General features: G+C 43.2%; 1 protein-coding gene across 1 annotated transcript; it reads right to left on the bottom strand.

The window, feature by feature from the left end:
• Positions 1-1,413: 1,413 nt before the first annotated feature.
• On the bottom strand, positions 1,414-19,291 carry LOC149364776 (dehydrogenase/reductase SDR family member 7-like). The gene is made up of 8 exons (XM_089574709.1): positions 18,625-19,291; positions 17,812-17,961; positions 17,163-17,269; positions 16,191-16,386; positions 14,221-14,267; positions 12,517-12,639; positions 4,706-4,872; positions 1,414-2,257 (listed from the first exon to the last, which is right to left on the bottom strand). The coding sequence occupies exons 1-8, from the start codon at positions 18,752-18,754 to the stop codon at positions 2,197-2,199; spliced, it is 981 nt and encodes a 326-aa protein (XP_089430835.1). The 5' UTR covers positions 18,755-19,291; the 3' UTR covers positions 1,414-2,196.
• Positions 19,292-19,734: the final 443 nt, after the last annotated feature.

Raw genomic sequence — 19,734 nt, 5'->3', positions numbered from 1 at the left:
TCACCTGCCTCCTAGGTTGCTTCTCTGGGCACCACCAGAGTCATCCACATGGTTTTTCGCTCACAATGCCAACATTGTCGACGCCGGATTTTTCTGATTAACGGAAACTTTAGCGCCATCGCATTAATACTTATGGGCAACTTTCTGGTTTGGTTTAGTTTATGGGGTTTAACGTCCCAAAGCGACTCAGGCTATGAGAGACGCCGTAGTGGAGGGCTCTGGAAATTTCGACCACCTGGGGTTCTTTAACGTGCACTGGCATCGCACAGTACACGGGCCTCTAGAATTTCTCCTCTAAAGAAATTCAACCGCCGCGGCCGGGATCGAACCCGCGTCTTTCGGGTCAGCAACCGAGCACCATAACCACTGAGCCACAGCGGCGGCGGGCAACTTTCTGTGGCACTGCAATAAAAGCTGTCTTCCAGAAGAGTGCTTTATCTCATGCATTGCCAAGCCAACACAGCTGACATGAGCAAACTGACAGTTCATGCTCACATATCTTATCAGTGCTACAGGCAGTACAGCTGCAATATGCAGACTTACAGCTTGTTCTGATATTTCTACAGCAGTGCCACAGACACAAACATGCACAGGTCTCTCCATAAGGGGTGGGGGCTGACCAAAGTTCATGGCAGTGGCCTTTCGTGTCTTCTGGGTAACAGGGAACAATATGGTACAAAATTTGTTCCCCTCTTCCCCATGTCTTATAGGGGGAGGCACTGCCCCCCCTTCTGCCCCTACTGCACATGCCTATGGCCACAGACAGTTGTCTCCAACTCGGTAGGCTTTCCCAGGCTACATGTCCTTCGCAAGTGCACTCCATTGGTTATGTTGCGTGACCACACAACTTGTGACCACACAATTTTCCAATTTTAATTTTCTTTCACAGGAAATAGTTCAAGTGTAAGGTAATCAGCACATTCACTCCTCTGTCGAGCAACAACAGCCACTCCATTTCAAAATTCATTTCGTAATCCTTGTTGGCACATCTCCATGCACCACAGAAGGCAGTGAACTCGGCAAACTTCAACAAGCCAGCTTACTACACATTTATGACGAAGAGCAGAGAGATTGGCTGGAAGAACATGCTTGCGCTAGATTGATGAAAGAAAAACCAGCATTTTCACAGCACAGAGGTAAACGCCTATTTGACTGCAGACAGCTCATGTGCAATTTTTTTTATGCATTAGCTGCTTGCCGAAAATGTCACTGCTAAGTCAGTCAAGATCTTTTTTCATGACTGCTGAGGATGAGACAATGCGAATGCATACTTTGACATGTATCTGAATTTCTCCAAGCAAAACAAAAAAAAAAGGGTACGCCAACATGCTGGTTATGTTCTACGTGAGCTAACACAAGGAGATGCGTGTAAGAATTTAGAGCAACAGTTTTCAAACCCAACAGCACTATTCAGACATGCTACATGTATGTTTATTACAAGGACAGGATCCAGGCTATATGAAGATGTTTGAATGATTAGTTTCAAGGAATACCATAGCAACTTTGCAGTATCCAACTGCCAAGTAGCAGCTGCCCAAGAAGTTGATGGAGATCTGGGTCTTTCAACGCATTTTTTCTGCATCGACCAGCGATTAATCACAAAAAAGAGTTATTTTTAGCAAGTACACAGAAATACATAATTTTGCATTAAGGCACTTAGCTATGACTAAATTCAAAACTATCATGGCAAGCCAAAAAAATCAGCCTGTTATTGAAACGATTATGTGAATAGATAACAACCAAAATAGAGGTATTTTGAACAAGACTGCTTTTTCGGTCAGCATCACACTTGCATAGCGAGAACAGGAAAATATGAAGGACTCTAAGAAATAATGAAATCACTATGTCCATTTTTATTTAGTAAAACTATAGCTTTGTAACAAGATCAGTAGCTTCAATACAAAACACAGTGCCACAAATATTGGCTTTCCAGCTCCCATAACACTATCACTTTGATAGCCTTATTACAAGATCCTATCATAGTACAAAATTGAGAGCAAATAGCATCATGCTTCCTCACACACCTTTTAAATAAAACATTACGCACCTACAGCAGCAGGCTTCTTAATTTAATTTGAAGTGCTTGTGCAAGGGCAGGAGGAAACAACAGGTACTCATAAGACAGGTGATCACTTTGCAACACTGCAGCACACAACCACTGTTAAGAGTCACTCATTGGAATGCTTCCACAGCTGTCTACTGGCCTTCTCTCAGCTTCATCACTCGGTCCTTTGTGAACAGCAGTTTCATGACGTAGCTGTAAAAAAACAAGAGAAAAGAAAGCTTCACAATTTGCCCTGCAGTTCTAAGGAACCACTCACGTCCAGGGCACAACGAATAAAGCACATGCACAAGTTCCTGAGCTCAGTAGCAATGGCAGACCACATACTTATAGCACGAGTTTGTGAAGATATCAAAATGATGCACACACATGCTCATCGGCATCCTAAGTTGAGCATGCAGCAAGAAGAACCTCAAATCCGCAGACCTCGTGCTGCATGCTGTCCGCACAGTTCCACAGCGTCTGCATGGCTCCCTTTTGTATTTACCAGCACTCCTTTCTCGCTCTGTTGTGGCCCAGTTCTGAAGGCACCAACTACTGGACAAATTTTTTACAAGCCAGTTTTCTCTATGCCTCAACCATAATTTTGTAAATAATTCCACCATCCCCCTTTCCAGTAATGTACTGCACTGAGCGCCAACATGACAATGAAGGCAAACAGAGCAACTTTTTTAGAAAAAAAGCTTGCCTGCTTTCCAGAAATAAGCTGCATGTGTCACTGCTTACTTTAGCTAGCAGATCTAAAATCAACAAATAATTCTGTCATCAAGGATGAGTGATAAACTTTTAGAACATGTTAAAAGGATCTCAGCCAAAAAATATAGGCTTGTACAAATATTTGATAATTTAGAATATTTTTTAAAATGGTCAATATCTGTTATTCATCTTAAGTGAATGTTTCTCGAACATTTGTTTCAGGTGGTTCTGGTTCAAGCACCTCCTTCTGCATGGCATCAAGGTACAGCTGCATAACGATGCAATTAAGACCAGCAGTTCGAGGCATGTGGCTATCAAAGGCAATAAAAAGGCTCAACTTCCACGTCTTCCTTTCTTGCGTGGCCCAGCTGGTTATCAAAGCAGAAAACCTAACTGCTGGTGATCCTGTAGTTTCAGATCTTAGCACGATGCACACTTCAGAAGTTACTGGAAAGACAGGAAGTTTTCTCCTGCACTATCACTTGCGTGGGAAAGCAAATGCCAGGGCAAGTGAGGGGGGTATATGCCCCGCAGTTTGAATTTTTGTTAGCAGAACTGATTTGTATATGAACTGACGATGCCTTGTTTGACGTGTGGAGCTCCACAAATCATGGCAGTAACTGACACTGGCATGAGGAGCATAATACCCGCGGCTCGGCTGAATCTACCTTGGGCCCCATAAATAGGCCAGCCTCAAGTGTAGGTCATACCTTGAGTAAGTGCGGCGAAGCTTAAATGCAGTCTATTTTTTCGTGTACTGGTCTTGTTGTTATGAAGAATATACATTTTTGAAAATGTCTATTGTGCCATTCAACCTCTTTATACGACAGAATGTTTGAAACATTCACTTTGAAATAATTTGAAGAAAATTACTTTTCACTTCGAAATCACTTCAAACCAAGAAACCACTATTCGCACAAGCCACCACAAAAAAAAAAAAAAAAAAATGTTCCCACTTCATCCCTTACGTCAAATCAAAGAGCTCCGATTGAAAAAAAAAAAAAAACCTGATTTCAAGTTTGCTCTAAGCATATGATTCTTTGCGTTTTGGCATAGTGCATACCTTACCAGCATTCACTTCAGACTCCCAGGCAGATGGAATTTATCCAGAACCGTCCTCTACACCATCCCTTCCTTTATTCCTTCTTTCATTCCTTCCTTCAAGCCCTTCCCTCACACCACAGTTAAGGTCTCCACCAAGAAGAGAGAGAGATACTGCGCCTTTGCTTTCTTCAAAGCAATATTCATTTTCACTCTAGACTGTCTTTCTACAGAATGCCCCGCAGGAAGCTATATTTACTACCTATGTGTCTGATACCCAATGCATGTTGAAAACCCCTACTATAGCAAAACACTATAGTCAGATATAGCTCAAGAACAAAGTAATGAATGCCTTTCAAAGGAGGCCCTCCAGCCGATGGTGTTGACCGACTGTCATGATGCTATGCTTAATCCCCTTGCACCTGCTAGTGTCACTACACAGGGGCTTGCAGATGCGAAGGGCCTTCTTTTAGAGCCATTCACAGCTTCACTCTTGGGTTGTGCCTAACTATAGAGAAGGACACAAAAATGAAACAAGCACTAAATTCTAGCACAGTGTTGCAGCAAAAAATCTATTTCATACACAATCATGAAATTGAATGTCATGCGTAACCAACAAACAAACTGAGTAGCAATTATTAATTGCGCTGTCAAGGAGGCTGAGATGCAGTCAATGAATTTCAATGTATAGCGCTTACTAACAGCAACAAAATGCATGAGTTTAATCCCATTATTAAAAACAATTACTTTCATTGCTTAAGTTCCAGAAGGTTGGGACTTCCAGTCTTTTTCATTGTTTACAAAAAAGCATGGAAGGCATGTGTTACTGTAGCATCTGAGGGTTATTTTGTCCCTTGGTTTCTTCACAGCGACAGCAGCCGTCTGTAGAAGCAAAAAAGTGCTCACTTTCTGAATATGGAGGGCATGTACTGTGCCATGTACATGGTGAGCAAGATGGGGTGCTGGGAAATCCAGACCTCATCCATCTTGTTGGCCATGGCGACTGCGATGAGCTGAGCACAGCGTTCGGTGGGCATCAGTCGAGACTTGGGCGTGTCCTTCATGTTGTACAACTGCAGGCAGCAAGAAAACAAACATGCACGCCAGTTGCAAGCTCATAACTACCACTGAGCAAGAAGTACAATGAGTGCTCAAAGCTCAAGGCAAATCAGTTATGTGCACATAATCCATTTTCCCCTCCCGTTTAATATACTTTGTAGGCCAGGAATTTCTATCAATTGTTCAAAGTCCTTGGCATATGCATGTCATGAAGTGCAACAATCTAGACTGCACTGAAGCTTAAATGTAATTATACCAAAACACAGATGTTAAAGGTCAGTAACATCAGACAGTGCATGTGATAGCTAGCTCTGGCTATGTGATAACACTTCTCCTGCATGTCACAGGTGGGAAACTTCTTCAAAAGCATGTACAGAAGAGCGTGTTGTCGGGCTAGTTGGTTCTGCATAGTATATAAGGGAATTGCGCAACAACTTAGACAGGACACAGAAAGAAACACGTACAACAGTTCACGAGCGCAACTAGTTGCGCTCGTGAACTGTTGTATGTGTTTCTTTCTGTGTCCTGTCTAAGTTGTTGCGCAATTCCCTTATATACAAAAGCATGCAATTATACTATTCCTCATGTTGCATAAAGACAATTCTTAAACGGACACTGATACTGTGGCATATTTTTTTGCCGATTACTGGAACCCAACACACCCCTCAATCTTAGCCAAAACCACTGCAAAAATAATTACAAAATAAAGTAGTGGTGTAATCCATGCTACACCTGGACTACCCAGATGCAGGGATGCATGCGTGCTGACCGGTGTCCTCAGGTCATAGCAACACAGTTTATGTCTGAAATTTTCAGAGGAGAATCGAAATGGTTCATCCACCTCAAGCACCGGGTGAAATCTGGAGTGACTGTGACTAGCCGGAGAGCATGTGCCGAGAGTGTCACGGAACGGGCACAAGTGGGCGAGGCATGACCAAGGAACGGTACCGGGAGGCAAGGGGGTGACGTAAGCAGTGAAAGAAGCAATGCAGAAAGTTGGGCGAGTTGGTAATACATGTTGAACTTAGAAAAGCGCAATAAAAAGACAGGGACAAGAAGAAGAAGAAGCACGCAGGACAAACGCTTGACATTAACTAGTTCTTTACTCGGGAAAAAAACACATATATACAGATACATAGAGGGCGGAAACAAATTATTAACCAAGCAATGATTCGGCTTTATCACAAGTGTGTTTAGAGTGAACAGGTATCAAGGTAGACAATTTCCTTGCGTGATAAGGTCAGGGAAGGAGTGCTGATACAATTTTCAGCTTTCTTTACAATACGATAGGCCTCTATAATTTCTCTGTGAAGCCTCTCTTTTCCTTTACCGCACGTGCGTGTGGCATTGAACTGTGGCTCATTTGCTTTGCATTTTTTACATGACTTGCAGTGTTCTGCTAGGTGCCCATCCGTTGCTACAGCTTGCACAGCACGACGGTGTTCCCTCAACCTATCGTTCAGGCACCTGCCTGTCTGGCCAATGTACGATTTCCTGCACGAGAGCGGAATCTCGTAGACCACCCCTGTGACGCAGGTTGTGAAACGGGTGGCATGCATCGTACATTGGCCAGACAGGCAGGTGCCTGAACGATAGGTTGAGGGAACACAGTCGTGCTGTGCAAGCTGTAGCAACGGATGGGCACCTAACAGAACACTGCAAGTCATGTAAAAAATGCAAAGCAAATGAGCCGCAGTTCAATGCCACACGCACGTGCGGTAAAGGAAAAGAGGCTTCACAGAGAAATTATAGAGGCCTATCGTATTGTAAAGAAAGCTGAAAATTGTATCAGCACTCCTTCCCTGACCTTATCACGCAAGGAAATTGTCTACCTTGATACCTGTTCACGCTAAACACACTTGTGATAAAGCCGATTCATTGTTTGGTTAATAATTTGTTTCCGCCCTCTATGTATCTGTATATATGTGTTTTTTCCCGAGTAAAGAACTAGTTGATGTCAAGCGTTTGTCCTGCGTGCTTCTTCTTCTTCTTCTTGTCCCTGTCTTTTTATTGCGCTTTTCTAAGTTCAACAGTGAAAGAAATTAGGACGCTACCTTTGGCACAAGCATAATAGAGACAGTTAGCATTGCGTGTACTACTACCGCTACCGTATGCCGCACCACCAGTGCTCACGCACTGGATGGTCAAGATGCATCAGGGTGCTGCACCCTGGATGAATAGAAGTATGGGAGATAGGAGGGTCCCCTTTGAAATGGGGTGATAGCAGTGGCCATCATGGTCAGCTTTTTTTTCCCTTCATATTTCTTTGATGATGTTGAGGGTGTATGAAGACCGTCTATAATTTTGCCATTTTTTTAAATACAATTTGTTATCCTGCACTTTTAACCTTAAGTTACAATTTCTTACTCTGCACTTCCAACCTTATGTGACCTCTCTGCTTTTCAGCCCCCAATCTTCTAAGCGCTTTTTGCTAACTTCTACTGCAGAATCATTCACATGACCATTGTTATCTCTAAACACTAGAGCCTCAACTTAGACAACCTGGGGTTATTTTAATGTGCACTGACATTGCACAGCACACGGATGCTTCGGCTCCATCGAAACGCGGCTGCTGTGGCTTGGATTGAAACCAGGTCCTCTGGCTCAGTAGCCGAGCGATTTAACCAGTAAGCATCTGGGTCATAATGGAAATGAAAACAAGAGCTAGTTAAAGCATAATGCTCTGCATACTTTTCTCATCGCTGGCGCTCACTCGAAACAATAATATGCATAGGTGAAACAGCCTTAAGCAGCTTTTGGAAAACATGAAGCCAGGAAAGTCTTGTTATGTGCAGTTTCTCCAATGAAGCTGTAGATGAGGCAGTAGCATATTGAGTGTTCACTGGTCTAAGTCCCACTAAGGAATTGGTATGAACTTCTGGACTGGCAATCCATCACAATGCCAAAACAAGCAGGTGAAGCCGGCAATGGCCATGTTTCAAGAGCCAAAAGGTTGCAGCACTGGCCATGGCAAGCGCAGTGTGCGGGTCTGGCAGTTACTTGTGTTCTTCTGTATTTGAAAAGACTAAGACATCTCGTCATTAAAGGTGCACTGAAGAGGATTCTGAACATGCCTTTTTGCCGCGGGAACTCGATCCACACGTTCCTAGCATTCTTAGAAACAGTGACTTATTGCCCTGTGTGGCCGATTTCCCCAATTAAAACGAATTAACGTCCGGCTCCCGCCTTTTTCTTTTTAATTCTGCCTCGTATGGTGGGCGGAGTCGACCAACACGTGAAGCGCCTTTCACCCAGTCCCATGGAGGCTTTGCTTTCGCTTTATTTTGCTTTTTAGGTTTCCATGAATAAATAGTTTCATTCGCAGATAATATAGCCGCAAAATAAGCCCGAAGAAATAAAAATACGCGCGGACTATTTGCTACTACGGACTACTACGTATTACTCCGCTGATGGCAGAGCGGCAAGCCGCCGCGGGACTGGGTGAAAGGCGCTCCACGCGTTGGTCGACTCCGCCCACCGTACGAGGCAGAATTAAAAAAAAAAAAGGCGGGAGCCGGACATTAATTCGATTTAATTGGAGAAATCGGCCACACAGGGCAGTAAATCGCAGTTTCTAAGAAAGCTCGGAAAGTGTAGATCGATTTCCCGTGGCAAAAAGACAAGTTCAGATTCCTCTTCAGTGCACCTTTAAAAGCCTTCATGGAAACCTAATTTTAATGCTTCATTCATTTTAAATTCTTATGAGAATGGGTGCGACCAGCGGTTGGCTAGCGTGTTCTGATGATTTTGCAAATGCTCGGCAAGAAAACGTTTTCCTGTGGCATCACAAGAAGCTCAAGTACTGTACCTAACAAAGCTATAAACGCAGCACTAAACACAATGAACACTTCTATTGATGTGTACTATTTTGTGATGTGTTATAAGACCTGGATGCACCTGATCCATATGGTACACTGTATTAACAGCCTGCAAATTCACCCATCAGTTGAGCGACGTCTCTTGCCTGCGTTAACAATAATGCTATAGCATGTTCAAACTATTTAATCCTAATCTGCACAACAGCGGTGTATAACATACCAAGAAAACCTGGACAAGTGCAATTTTTCAATGGGGAGTTGTTTATGAATGCAATTTTTTTGCATATCATAAAACTGCACCATAACAATCAATATATCCACAGGTCCTTCTGTGGGATACTAGTAGTTGTTGCTATTTGTTTTCAAAAACATACCATTGATATGTTCATAACAGTATGTTACAATATCCTACAGTTGCCACACAATTATAGACAAAAACAAGCCCAACTGGTTTTCTCGATCACAATTATTTATTTATTTATTTATTACCTCAAAGGCCCCGGTTGTGGGGCATTACATGAGGGATGGGCCACAATTAAAAGTGACGTCCAAGAAAGCTGGACTTGAAGAATGTAGCTCATTTAACTGAATGTTGAGACGCAATCTACGACAATCACAAAGCTACAGTATTTACATGTATACAGTTTGGCCAAGAATATAATTCGAGGGGGGAGTTGCAGACCTCACCAAATTTTAAAAAAAAATAAACAATTACAATGTGATCTCAGCCCGTTCAAGCCAACTACAGCCAAGAGTTCAGAAAAAATAGTGACAACACCCAAAAATATGGAAGCAACGAATACATCGATTCATTTGAGAAGCAGCACTCAAGATATGTGCGTGACATAACCGCAGCACAGCAAAGCCCCGGCATGCAGCAAAGCCCCCATGCAGGCCACCATACCACCACTGCTTCGTGTTTTATGCCGCCCAGAACTGTGCCTGTTTGTACTTTCTTGCTTTCCCTACTCCACTCAACTATTTCAGTGCCTTCTTTCCACATTCATAGCCACCCTCTGTTTTGCTGAAAAGATGGCTCTGCCTAGCCACTCATGAGCCTAATCATGAAGCTATCTGTAGTTATATTGAGGTGCAGCTAAGAAAAAAACTTTAAAGATACTGTGTTATCTTCGTTCTTTTGGTTACGATTATGATGTGAGACGTTCTAAAACCGATGAACTAAAAAAAATACCTTATGTTAAATTCATGCAAATTAGGTAATTCTTTACCTAACTAGGCAATACAACTCCTGGAGATGATGAATTTTTAATGGCACAAGGTGTTTTGCTCTTCACAAGGTTGGCCCAAGGACCCATTTTCCAGGCATTTCATGTCATAGAATCCGAGCACCAAGCCAGGGAAGTGCTTTTACCCACTATAACTAGTAGTTACAACATTACTCAAAGCATGATGGAAGCATTTATTGAATATAGCATGAAACGACTAATAGTTATAGCATACTGATGACTTAGCAGATCAATATATCTACAGCAAATATTATGCTAAATTCCATTCGTGCTCAGCACTTAATACGTATTGCGCAAAAAATGAAGTGATCTTATCTCTTCTCTCTCTCAGTCTCTAATTCCAATTCTGCTATATTTGGCTTTACAAATAGTTGCTCGGTTTTATGGGGTTTAACATCCTAAATCGCCTCAGGCTATGACAGATGCTGCAAAAGGAGGGCTCCGAATAATTTAGACCAGCTGGGGTTCTTTAACGTGCATTGACACTGCACAGTACACAGGCCTCTAGCATTTCACCTCCATCAAAATTCTACCACCGCACCTGGGATTGAACCCTCGTCTTTCGGGTTAGCACCAAGCATCAAACACTGAGCCACTGTGGAGGCTCTCTACAAATATTGTACCTGTCTATAAGAATATTTTGGCAAAGAATGTTCATACGAATCCAAGACTGCCGAGTGCCACAAGTGGGACGCGTGAAATGCAGTGACCCTTCAGATGTGCGCCGCTTTTGCACCTCGCAAGATGGCGGGCGAAGGCGTCACTCTAAGAGCGCCATTTCCATTCCACGATTACTGCATAACCTCCTTGAGCCACACATGGCGAAAATCTTTCCCAGCCCAAATGGTTTATGGAACAATTTCCAGTTGGTTCCAGTTGGAACCTACTGGGTTCCAGTTGGTTCCAACTGGAACCCAGTTGGTTCCAACTGGAACCAGCTGGGAATTGTTCCATAAACCAGTTGAGCTGGGAAAGATTTTCACCTGATAATCACACCAAAATCGCAATAAGACTAAGACGCACGAGGCAATGACTGGTGTAGGCGGAAGTGCTCATGAGAATGCTTCTCCAGTCAGCAGTACTTTCTTGTGGGAAGTACTAACAATCAATAAATAGAATCTGCACGTAGCTGGAGTCCGGTGCATGTCAGTATTTGCTAAATGCACAGAGTGTGCTTCGACATAGCCCATAGTATGGGAGACATCAGATGGGCGGCGACCATCCACTCCCTAGGCAAGTGCACCTCTCTGCCCGCGTGCAAAGAACTCTCAACAATCACACACAGGCGCCGAACTCTACTGGAACTCATGTATTTCTGCATATAGTGCGTAGTGCACCCTATCCCTGTCCCTTCTGGCCCCTCTTTCTTTCCCTTTCCTTGTCCCTTTGTTTCCGCTAGCTGCAGGTCAGGTGCTTCAGGCTTCGATGGTAGATACTGCGGCTATCAACGTCTTTTTCTTCTGCTTGTATTTTATTATGAATAAAACAACTATTAATATAATGTGGCCACACAAAGGACAAGCAGGAAACTGTTTTGGGAGAAATAAATCAGGCCTGGCTCTCCAGAAAATGTTAACATCTCCCATGAGTACAGAAGTAACGCAATGTTTAAAATCTCCTTAGTCAAACAAACCAAATCTCAATCAAGTACTTTACCTTGAACATGCATAAATATGAACAAAAGAATGCAAAACTGCAAAAGTACATAGAACCTTATTTGTTTGTTTATATATTTCATATTTGCCACTACAAAGAACACACTACAGAAGTCTTCCAGACTAACTGAACATTTAGACAAGTTGTAGCTACAAAAATGACAGAGAGAACAGCAAGTATAATGGAAAGAAACACTATTTTACAGAGTCACCAAATTAACAACAGTACTGCCTCTAATTTTCTCACACTTGTTTAGCCCAATTGGCAGCAATTTGCTACAATGGCTGTCCAGAAATCACTACTCGTTGGACCTACTGTGTGAACGAGATATCCTTACGCTGATGCACTGAATTTAGCAGTGGAGGTCAGCCCCGATAAAGATATAGCTAAGATACATTCAAGGTTGCTGCGTGGATGTGAACACAAGGAAAGGTGAACAGTGATGACTAGGTTTGCTTGCATGAAGTGACAATTGCATGAGCCATGCCACAACAATCAAGCAGCATGACTGTGATCAATTATCTGCACTTTATATCTGCACTTTATCATGCATTGCATGTTTGATGATCATATAAAACATGCAAAATAGCATAGTTCTATGATCGTGTAACTTTATCAGTGGAAATTGTGGTCATGATAACAGCAAGTGCCCTCAATGATCCTCACGATAAGAACCTCTGTTGCTCTCATTTGCATTCTATTTTTAGATGATGGTAAATTTTTGAGATAAAGCACCTGAAACACTGATAACAATCTCAAGCATCTTGAGAACTGCCATGCATGATCACAGTAGTGTTCTGGAGTCCTCCTGTCATTTAGCACAGCAAACAAACTGATAAGGTCCTGTGCCAGCGGTGATAAAGACTGTGGTGAAAACAAGCACAACAAAGCTTCACAACCACATTTGCACGGACGCAGACAGATAAATGATACTCACCTTGCCAGGTGTGGCAGTGAAAGCACGTTCCCGGATGCGTGAGAAGACGGGCCCAGGGCACGTGATGGTAACATCCAGACCTCCCATCAGCACAGCCTCCAAACGCAGGCACTCAAAGTAGCCCTGTAAGTCCACATGCAGAATACAGTTAATTCCGATGATGCTTTTTTCATGGAAAAACATAATGCATCATGAAAATACTTGCCGTGCATTTCATAGCATTCGCTTCTGTGCATTTTTATGTTGTACAATACTACATTTCATGTACACATGCACTGCCAGTTCATACACAGCAGTGAATACAAGTGCAATGCTTGAAAGATGACACTGTCATCTATTGTGCCCACAAGTGGCACTAACAAGTGACAGTTCCTAACATTCCAATGCACGAACTTAAGGACAAGGTTTAGGCCTAGAAGACAATGCTGTGTCCTGTGCACATGCACAGAAGCTGCTTGCAGATGCGCTGGATACAAAGGATGATGTTTGGCTTCCAAGGAAAGGACATTTAGTCAGCAGTACATTATGCACTGCAGGGTGTACCAGCGGCACAACATCGTCAACTCTGCATGGAAAGCTTTGGAAACACTGATGCTGACGATGGTGACTCTTTACGGCACAAGAGCAGCTTTGGGCAAACAGCATAGCGTAAGTAGACAAAAGGTGGGGTCAAGGACCCATTTCCCAATCAAATCACCCCGCATAAGCTGAGCAGTAGGCCTGAGGAAGGCTTGATTGTATCTCCGGTGGGTACCCAATGGCACTGAGGATCGAACTCCACGCATCTCACATGCGAGGTGAATGCTCAAATGATTAGGCTACTGCTGCGCTGTTTTGAAAACTCAACTTTTCCTATAACTGCTGATGATTTGTTATGTATTTGTATGAAATAAACTCCAAATTTAAACATGAAAGCCACCATTGATCTGTCATGATAATGCTTTATCCAAATTTTGTGACTACAAATTACTGGCAGGATGCATGATGCATGTACAATGTGTTACAGCATTGGATGACATAGAAATTTTCTTATGACAGGGGTAAACATCTTGATGCGAAGGGACCTGAAGTGATCAGCTGCTGGAGATAATGGTCAGTCACAGAAATGAATAGTGTAATCTTTACTCTTATGAGCATCAGAGCTAAAATTTCAAACTGCTCTCGCAGTTCAAGAAGGTGGCTCTGGCCGGCTTTAATTATCTATGGTAGAAGTCTCCAGAGAACTTGAAATGCTTGATAACTGAGGAGAATACAAGGCACAGTCTCCAGAGGACTTGAAATGTTTGATAACTGGGGAGAATACAAAGTCCAGAGATTAGTACTCGACTACCATGCCAGAAATTTTGCCACCTGCAGAGCTTGGGTGATCGACGGCATAAGTAATGATAGTGATGTAACTGGCTAGCAACACAACTGCAACGGGCATTGATAGCAGAATGCTGCATGCCTTTTATATCCTTCAGACAGCTCTGGCAAAGCAAGTAATGTCCTGCTGTCTCATGAACATCTTGATTTGAACGTTTTAAAAGATAAGCAAACTGCATTGCACTTGTTTTGTTTTTTTTTTTCACTTTGGTGTTCATGTTCTGGTTTGTTTAGAATAACATGGATTTAGCACAATATCGATCATTATTCTTTGAGGGTTCCCAGATTTGTTTTATCTCAATTAGGTTGCATTAGAGCACAGTGGCTGCTTCTACATACCTGCAGTGCATGTTTGGAGCCAGTGTAGGTGGCCGAGAAGGGGGCACCTGAAGAGAAAACAAAATGCTACACACCCTAGAATACTCCAAGAAACTTGACACTTAACCAGCAGTAACTTGACACTTAACCTAACCTAACCTAACCTAACCTCTACTACCACGCCAGAAATTTTGCCACCTGCAGAGCATTACTTGACATTTAACCAGCTTGACACTTAACTTGACACTTAACTTGACACTTAACTTGACACTTAACTTGACACTTAACTTGACACTTAACTTGACACTTAACCAGCCTCCTGAGAAGAAAGCAAAAGGAATGTCAAGAATGTTATCAAGTGTTCATTACACACAACAAGATGGAATTTTTTTTTTTGACAAGCATGCACAATACTTGGTAATCCAGGTTTCAGAGACTTCGGGCATAAAAAGTGTATCATATGTTTCTAAAGTAAACATGTTTCCACCTAACCAAAACAAAGCCACCAGACCTCGAGTTCGTTTGTGGGGTGAGGGTGGGGCGGAGATGTTGCCCACAATTCTTGTGTGCAGCAGAGCTACCAAACGAGTAGGGTAATCAGCTATCTCATAAAAAAACAAAAAAAACATATGTACCTCTGCTGGAAATTCTTAGAGATGGCACAACGCATATCTTAAATGTTTCAGGGCATATGAAATGTGCAAGCGAAATTACAAATCTACTCCCCAAGGTGGAGTAGGTGTGTAATCAGCACTTAGCAAGATTCACTTGCGTTCAGATTTCCTGTTTGTAATAAGGGAGTTATTACTCATTGATATCCACCCGAGCGCAGCCATACGGCTACAAAGGAAAGCTATACAGCTTTCTCAGAAACTTCGTAGTTAAAGAAAAATTCGTCCTGGTCCGGGGTGAAGCGGTGGTCCTGGGTTCGAACCCCGGACCAGGACGAATTTTTCTTTAACTACGAAGTTTCTGAGAAAGCTGTATAGCTTTCCTTTGTAGCCGCATGGCTGCGATCGGGTGGATGCCAATGAGTAATTACTCCCTTATTACAAATCTACTCCACCTTGGGGGATTCCCCTAAACATTTGACCAACACAGATTTCCTGTTTATTCACACCCACAAAAAAATCACAAACGATGACTGGAGGAGAAGGTAATATGTGGCCCTTGAAAATGCAATTGTAGCCAACTGTTTCATATTAGCATTTAAGAAACAAGAGGCAAGTAACTGCTGAACAGCTGCCATTCTGTCATCTGAGGAGCACCACAAAAGGAGCACCAGCCTGAAGCTGAAGCTACATGCTGAACATCAAACTGGCACCCATGATGTCACATGACTACTCCCCATACAAAACAGGCAGCATACTGCTCTAGAAGGAATCGGTCTACTCAGGTATTCCACCTCCCTTTCCCTCACATTCCAATCACAAAACTCCAACATGGGACCTGAGGCCACATTTATAAAAAAGAAAGAATATAAGCAATTACTAGCGCTGCCTCTGAAGAAGTCCTATACATTTAAGATTGGGCCTTTTATCGCTAGAGGTGAATAATTTATGAATCACCAGCGCAATACATCAATCCGCCGGCACGCATTTCCCTCTGCATTAGTCATCCCCTTCAAGTTGCCCGGCCACGTACACGCACAACTACATTTGCATCGCCATTTTTTCCACGCTCAGCCACGGACAGGAACAGCCTTCCACATGACATTGCCGCCATCACCTGCCTATTAACATTTACGAACAGTTTAGCTACCATTTTTAACAGCGAATAATTTATGTACCTTACATAGTTTCTTTGTTTACTCAATCTGCTTTATACATGTAACCCATCCCTTATGTAATACCTCCAATCCTGGGGGCCTTTAAGGTAATAAAGTGAAGTGGATAATCAGGCAGCACACTGGAATTATCTGACAGCTCCTGTCAGTCATGTCTCGCATAACTGAGTCCAAAAGCAAAAATAACAAAACACGAAGGACTTACCCAGCTTCCCTGCTGTACTGCTAGTAACCACAATGTGGCCCTGCAGACCCTTTTCCTTGAAGTACTTTACTACACACCGTGTCAGCGATATGGCACCAAAGACATTGCAGTCAAACATCTCCTTGTCAATCTCGACAGGAATTTCCTCAAAGGATGCGCGCTGGCTGCGGCCGGCATTGTTAACCAAAACATCCAACTGCAAGAAGAAAGTTTGGTTTTTGCATACATTTTGCTTACTCCTACATTCTTAAACTGCCATCAGAGGCTCTAAATGTAAATAACACACAGAGACAATGTTTAAAAGGGAATAAGCCAATCTGTAATTTAATAATCAGGAGTACAGCCTACAGTTTCGGCTGCAAGCATTAAGAATGCTTCTAAACTTGGCTGTGCTATATGCTGTGACAGTCAAACCGGTGAGTCTGTTCTACAACCTAAGGAGCTTCTGTAATGGAGAAAATTAAGAAAGGAATCTTTGGCTAGCCCTGTTTGCAGCAACCAATAATGATCTAGGTGGTGGTGCTATACACACAACCATAGAAAGCCATTTAAATCCAAAGAGGAAATGTGAACTAGCTGGTGCTGTGAACCTTTGCGACATAATACAGTGCTACAAGATAACACTAAAGTAAAAACAGCCCTAATGCTGGTGAGTGCCCAGTTTTTCTCCGCAGTCATCCACTCTCTTTCGGCTTTGCAGCATGCCACCAAAAAAAAGTTCTTTGCCACTTTAAAAAGTGAACTTCAAGTTACTCTTTCATAACAGCAACAGAGTTCTTGCATCTAAAGACATCTTGTTAGACACCTGCAGCACTGTTTGACACAGACCCCAACAAACAGATGAGAGACACATGAACAGCACTGCGTGGAAATTGAAGTTTGATAAATTGCAATCATAAGCGGTGCTTGACCAGGCAATCATTCAAACTATTTTGTGTACAAAGTGAATGCAAATTGCTTGAGGAAACCAACCTTTCCAAAATGGTCTAGAACTTTCTGAAGCTGCTCAGCGTGTGATGGGTAGTCGCAAATGCTGAATGGAAGAACAAGGATTTCCGTGCCTTTGTCTTTTCCAAACTCTGCATAAACAGGACGGATTGGGCAATGCTGGCTTATCACAGTTAAGTAGCTCTCAGCAACAATGCTGAAAATTACTGCTAATGCATAGGAAGAAAAGTACTGCACGAAGTAAACTGGAAAAATAAGTATGGAGACATGCACACTGCCAAGAAAGAACAAGAAAGAGAACACTGTTCCTGTAATACCAAATCCAGTGCCGAGAAAAAAGTCTTGAAGGTGAAACCCTATAGCCAAAGGTACTAGAAACAGTGTACATATTTTACTTTTGTTTCATTATTACTCCCAATATTCTTTTGTGAGGGTAACTATTCAGGATTTTAATACTGTTACGTCCTTTTGTACACTGCCAAGCTAAAAATTTCCAAGTATTCAGACAACTGTAGGCTTTCAGTGGGCTGAAACAAGATACTCAGTTACAGTATATTCACCTCGATGGACTCCCAACGGGAATCCAGTATGCATGTATATAGGATACTACTTTACGCCAGAAGGCACGCTGCCGCAATAAACAAAAATTCGAAGTGTACTGCACATGTCTTACCAAGACAATTCTTCTTGACAAGCTCCAAGTTTTCCAAGTTTGTGCCAGATAGCACCAGGCGGCAGCCCACTTTGGCCAATTCGTACGCAAGGTACTCTCCAATGCCACTCGATGCTCCTGTGATCCATATTACTTTGCCTTGGAGGGTTCCTGCATGTTCAGAGAGCCAAGGTTATATCCCAGGGTGACTATCTCATGTGCCCTTAGTCTCTTCCTTAACCATGACAATTTTCTTCTGATCTAATTTGTTGTCCCTGAGACAGAACCAAATGAGTGCAAAGCTATCTGCAATGTTAGTTTTCCAAAGTATCCATACTCAGATAGTTTGCCTTTGTGAAGAAAGGATTACCGCACGCTGTTTGTCAAGTAGTTCAAGAGTCACGACCAAGTGCTTAAAAAATTGAAACCACGACACTTCAGTGAAAATGCTTACACCTCGTCCCTTTGGGCGACAGGGACGCTTCGTGCATTTAAATGGGTGCAGTTTTCCTCACTCAAGCTCAAGGTTATACCTGACGTAAGTACACAAAAAGCTGAGAGCGTAATGTACCCGCAAAACTTTGCGACTTCTGAAACTCGCGTTTGTAGCTACACTGCTGCTGAGAAATGTTTTGCGCTTAATTTGAGTCCTCAAGGTGCAAAACAGGTGAGAAAGGACACGCAAACTAAACTGGAGAAAGCGATAACGTGGTTCCAAACGAAAGAGGTCAGTGTCAAGCATCAAAGAAAGAAAAGATTGGCCCGAGTGGGCGGGGCAAACAAACGCACTCAATAGAATAACGCTTGGATGGCGAATAGAGGTTGCTCACTTACTGATCGGGCGGCCGAACTTTGACTTAAACAGCAGCGTCAGGTCGGCGTCGGCAAGTTTAAGCCATGCCGCGAAGGCTAGGAGCCAGGGTACTCCTAGGTAGAGCAGCCACGACACTAAGCAGCACGCCATGGCACAGGCAGGTTATGACTTCCACTTAGCGAGGTCACATTCAGATAACGGGGCGCAGTTCCAAATGGCAGCGTAGTCCGAAGCAGCTCCGGAGTCGCCCTGCACTGTCGGTACAGGTGCTACGATCACGGTGGACCGCTGAAGCCGCCGTCGTTCGCCACAGGGCACAGCACAGCACTCAGAGCACAGTAGCAGAAGTAGCCACGTTCCAACGCAAGTGCAAACGACGCAAAAGAGAAGCAGTCGACGCTGTTTATGTGAGGAGGATACGCGTACGCAGCTATGTACGCAGTACGAATGAAAGACAAGCGAACAGTCGAGCCGTCTCGCGGCGACTGGCTTCGGATGCTGCTGTGAACAGACCGTACCGTCCGCCCGTCGCCAACTTCCTTGTCTCGCTTGTCTGCTGCTTGTCTCGCGTCGCTTGGATTTCCCGCTGCCCTCGCCTACCCTCCTCCCCGAGTGCGCCGAGTACCGATTAGGCGCCTCATTCAAGGTGTATGCGTCATTGCAGATTACGCCACCAGCTCGTTAACAATCTCCCGTTATCTATACACCCTCCTTGCGCTACGCTTGTGTGATAATAAGTACAATTATGAACTAGTTTAAAAAATAGTCGGAAAATACTTGCTGATCACAGCAACAATTTTTTATTTATTTTTTTTGCTTTGTGCGAGTTCATCCTGCTTTTCTGCATCCGCTTCTTTTAATGGGCAGCAGCGCGGCATTTGAACGGGAGAAAGGTTCCCGACGACCACAAAACTCTCTCCGCGGTTTCCGGCGCTGAGAGCCGGCTGGGAGGCGCCCCGACCGTGAGGCCCCATGATGACGGAAATAAAGTTTATTCATTCATTCATTCATGTTGCAAGAACTAAATCGTTTTAATGAAGACCTTAAATGTGATTGCAGTTACATTCCTGCGTTTTTGTAAGAGAGCCTGCGATGCACTCAGGTAATCAACAAAAATAAAATACATGAAA

The sequence above is a fragment of the Amblyomma mixtum genome, chromosome 2 (assembly GCF_055824585.1).
Source record: "Amblyomma mixtum isolate Tamu chromosome 2, ASM5582458v1, whole genome shotgun sequence".
Classification (NCBI taxonomy): Eukaryota; Metazoa; Arthropoda; class Arachnida; order Ixodida; family Ixodidae; genus Amblyomma; species Amblyomma mixtum.
Note: the sequence above shows the minus strand (reverse complement) of the source record. Positions and strands in the feature narration are given on the sequence as shown.

Coding starts and splice junctions, on each gene's coding strand:
- LOC149364776 (XM_089574709.1), bottom strand. CDS start 18,754: ATGGCGTGCTGCTTAGTGTCGTGGCTGCTCTACCTAGGAGTACCCTGG. Junction 17,962..18,624: donor AAAGTTCGGCCGCCCGATCA/GTAAGTGAGCAA, acceptor CTGAACATGCAG/GAACCCTCCAAGGCAAAGTA. Junction 14,268..16,190: donor CAGTACAGCAGGGAAGCTGG/GTAAGTCCTTCG, acceptor TTTTCTCTTCAG/GTGCCCCCTTCTCGGCCACC.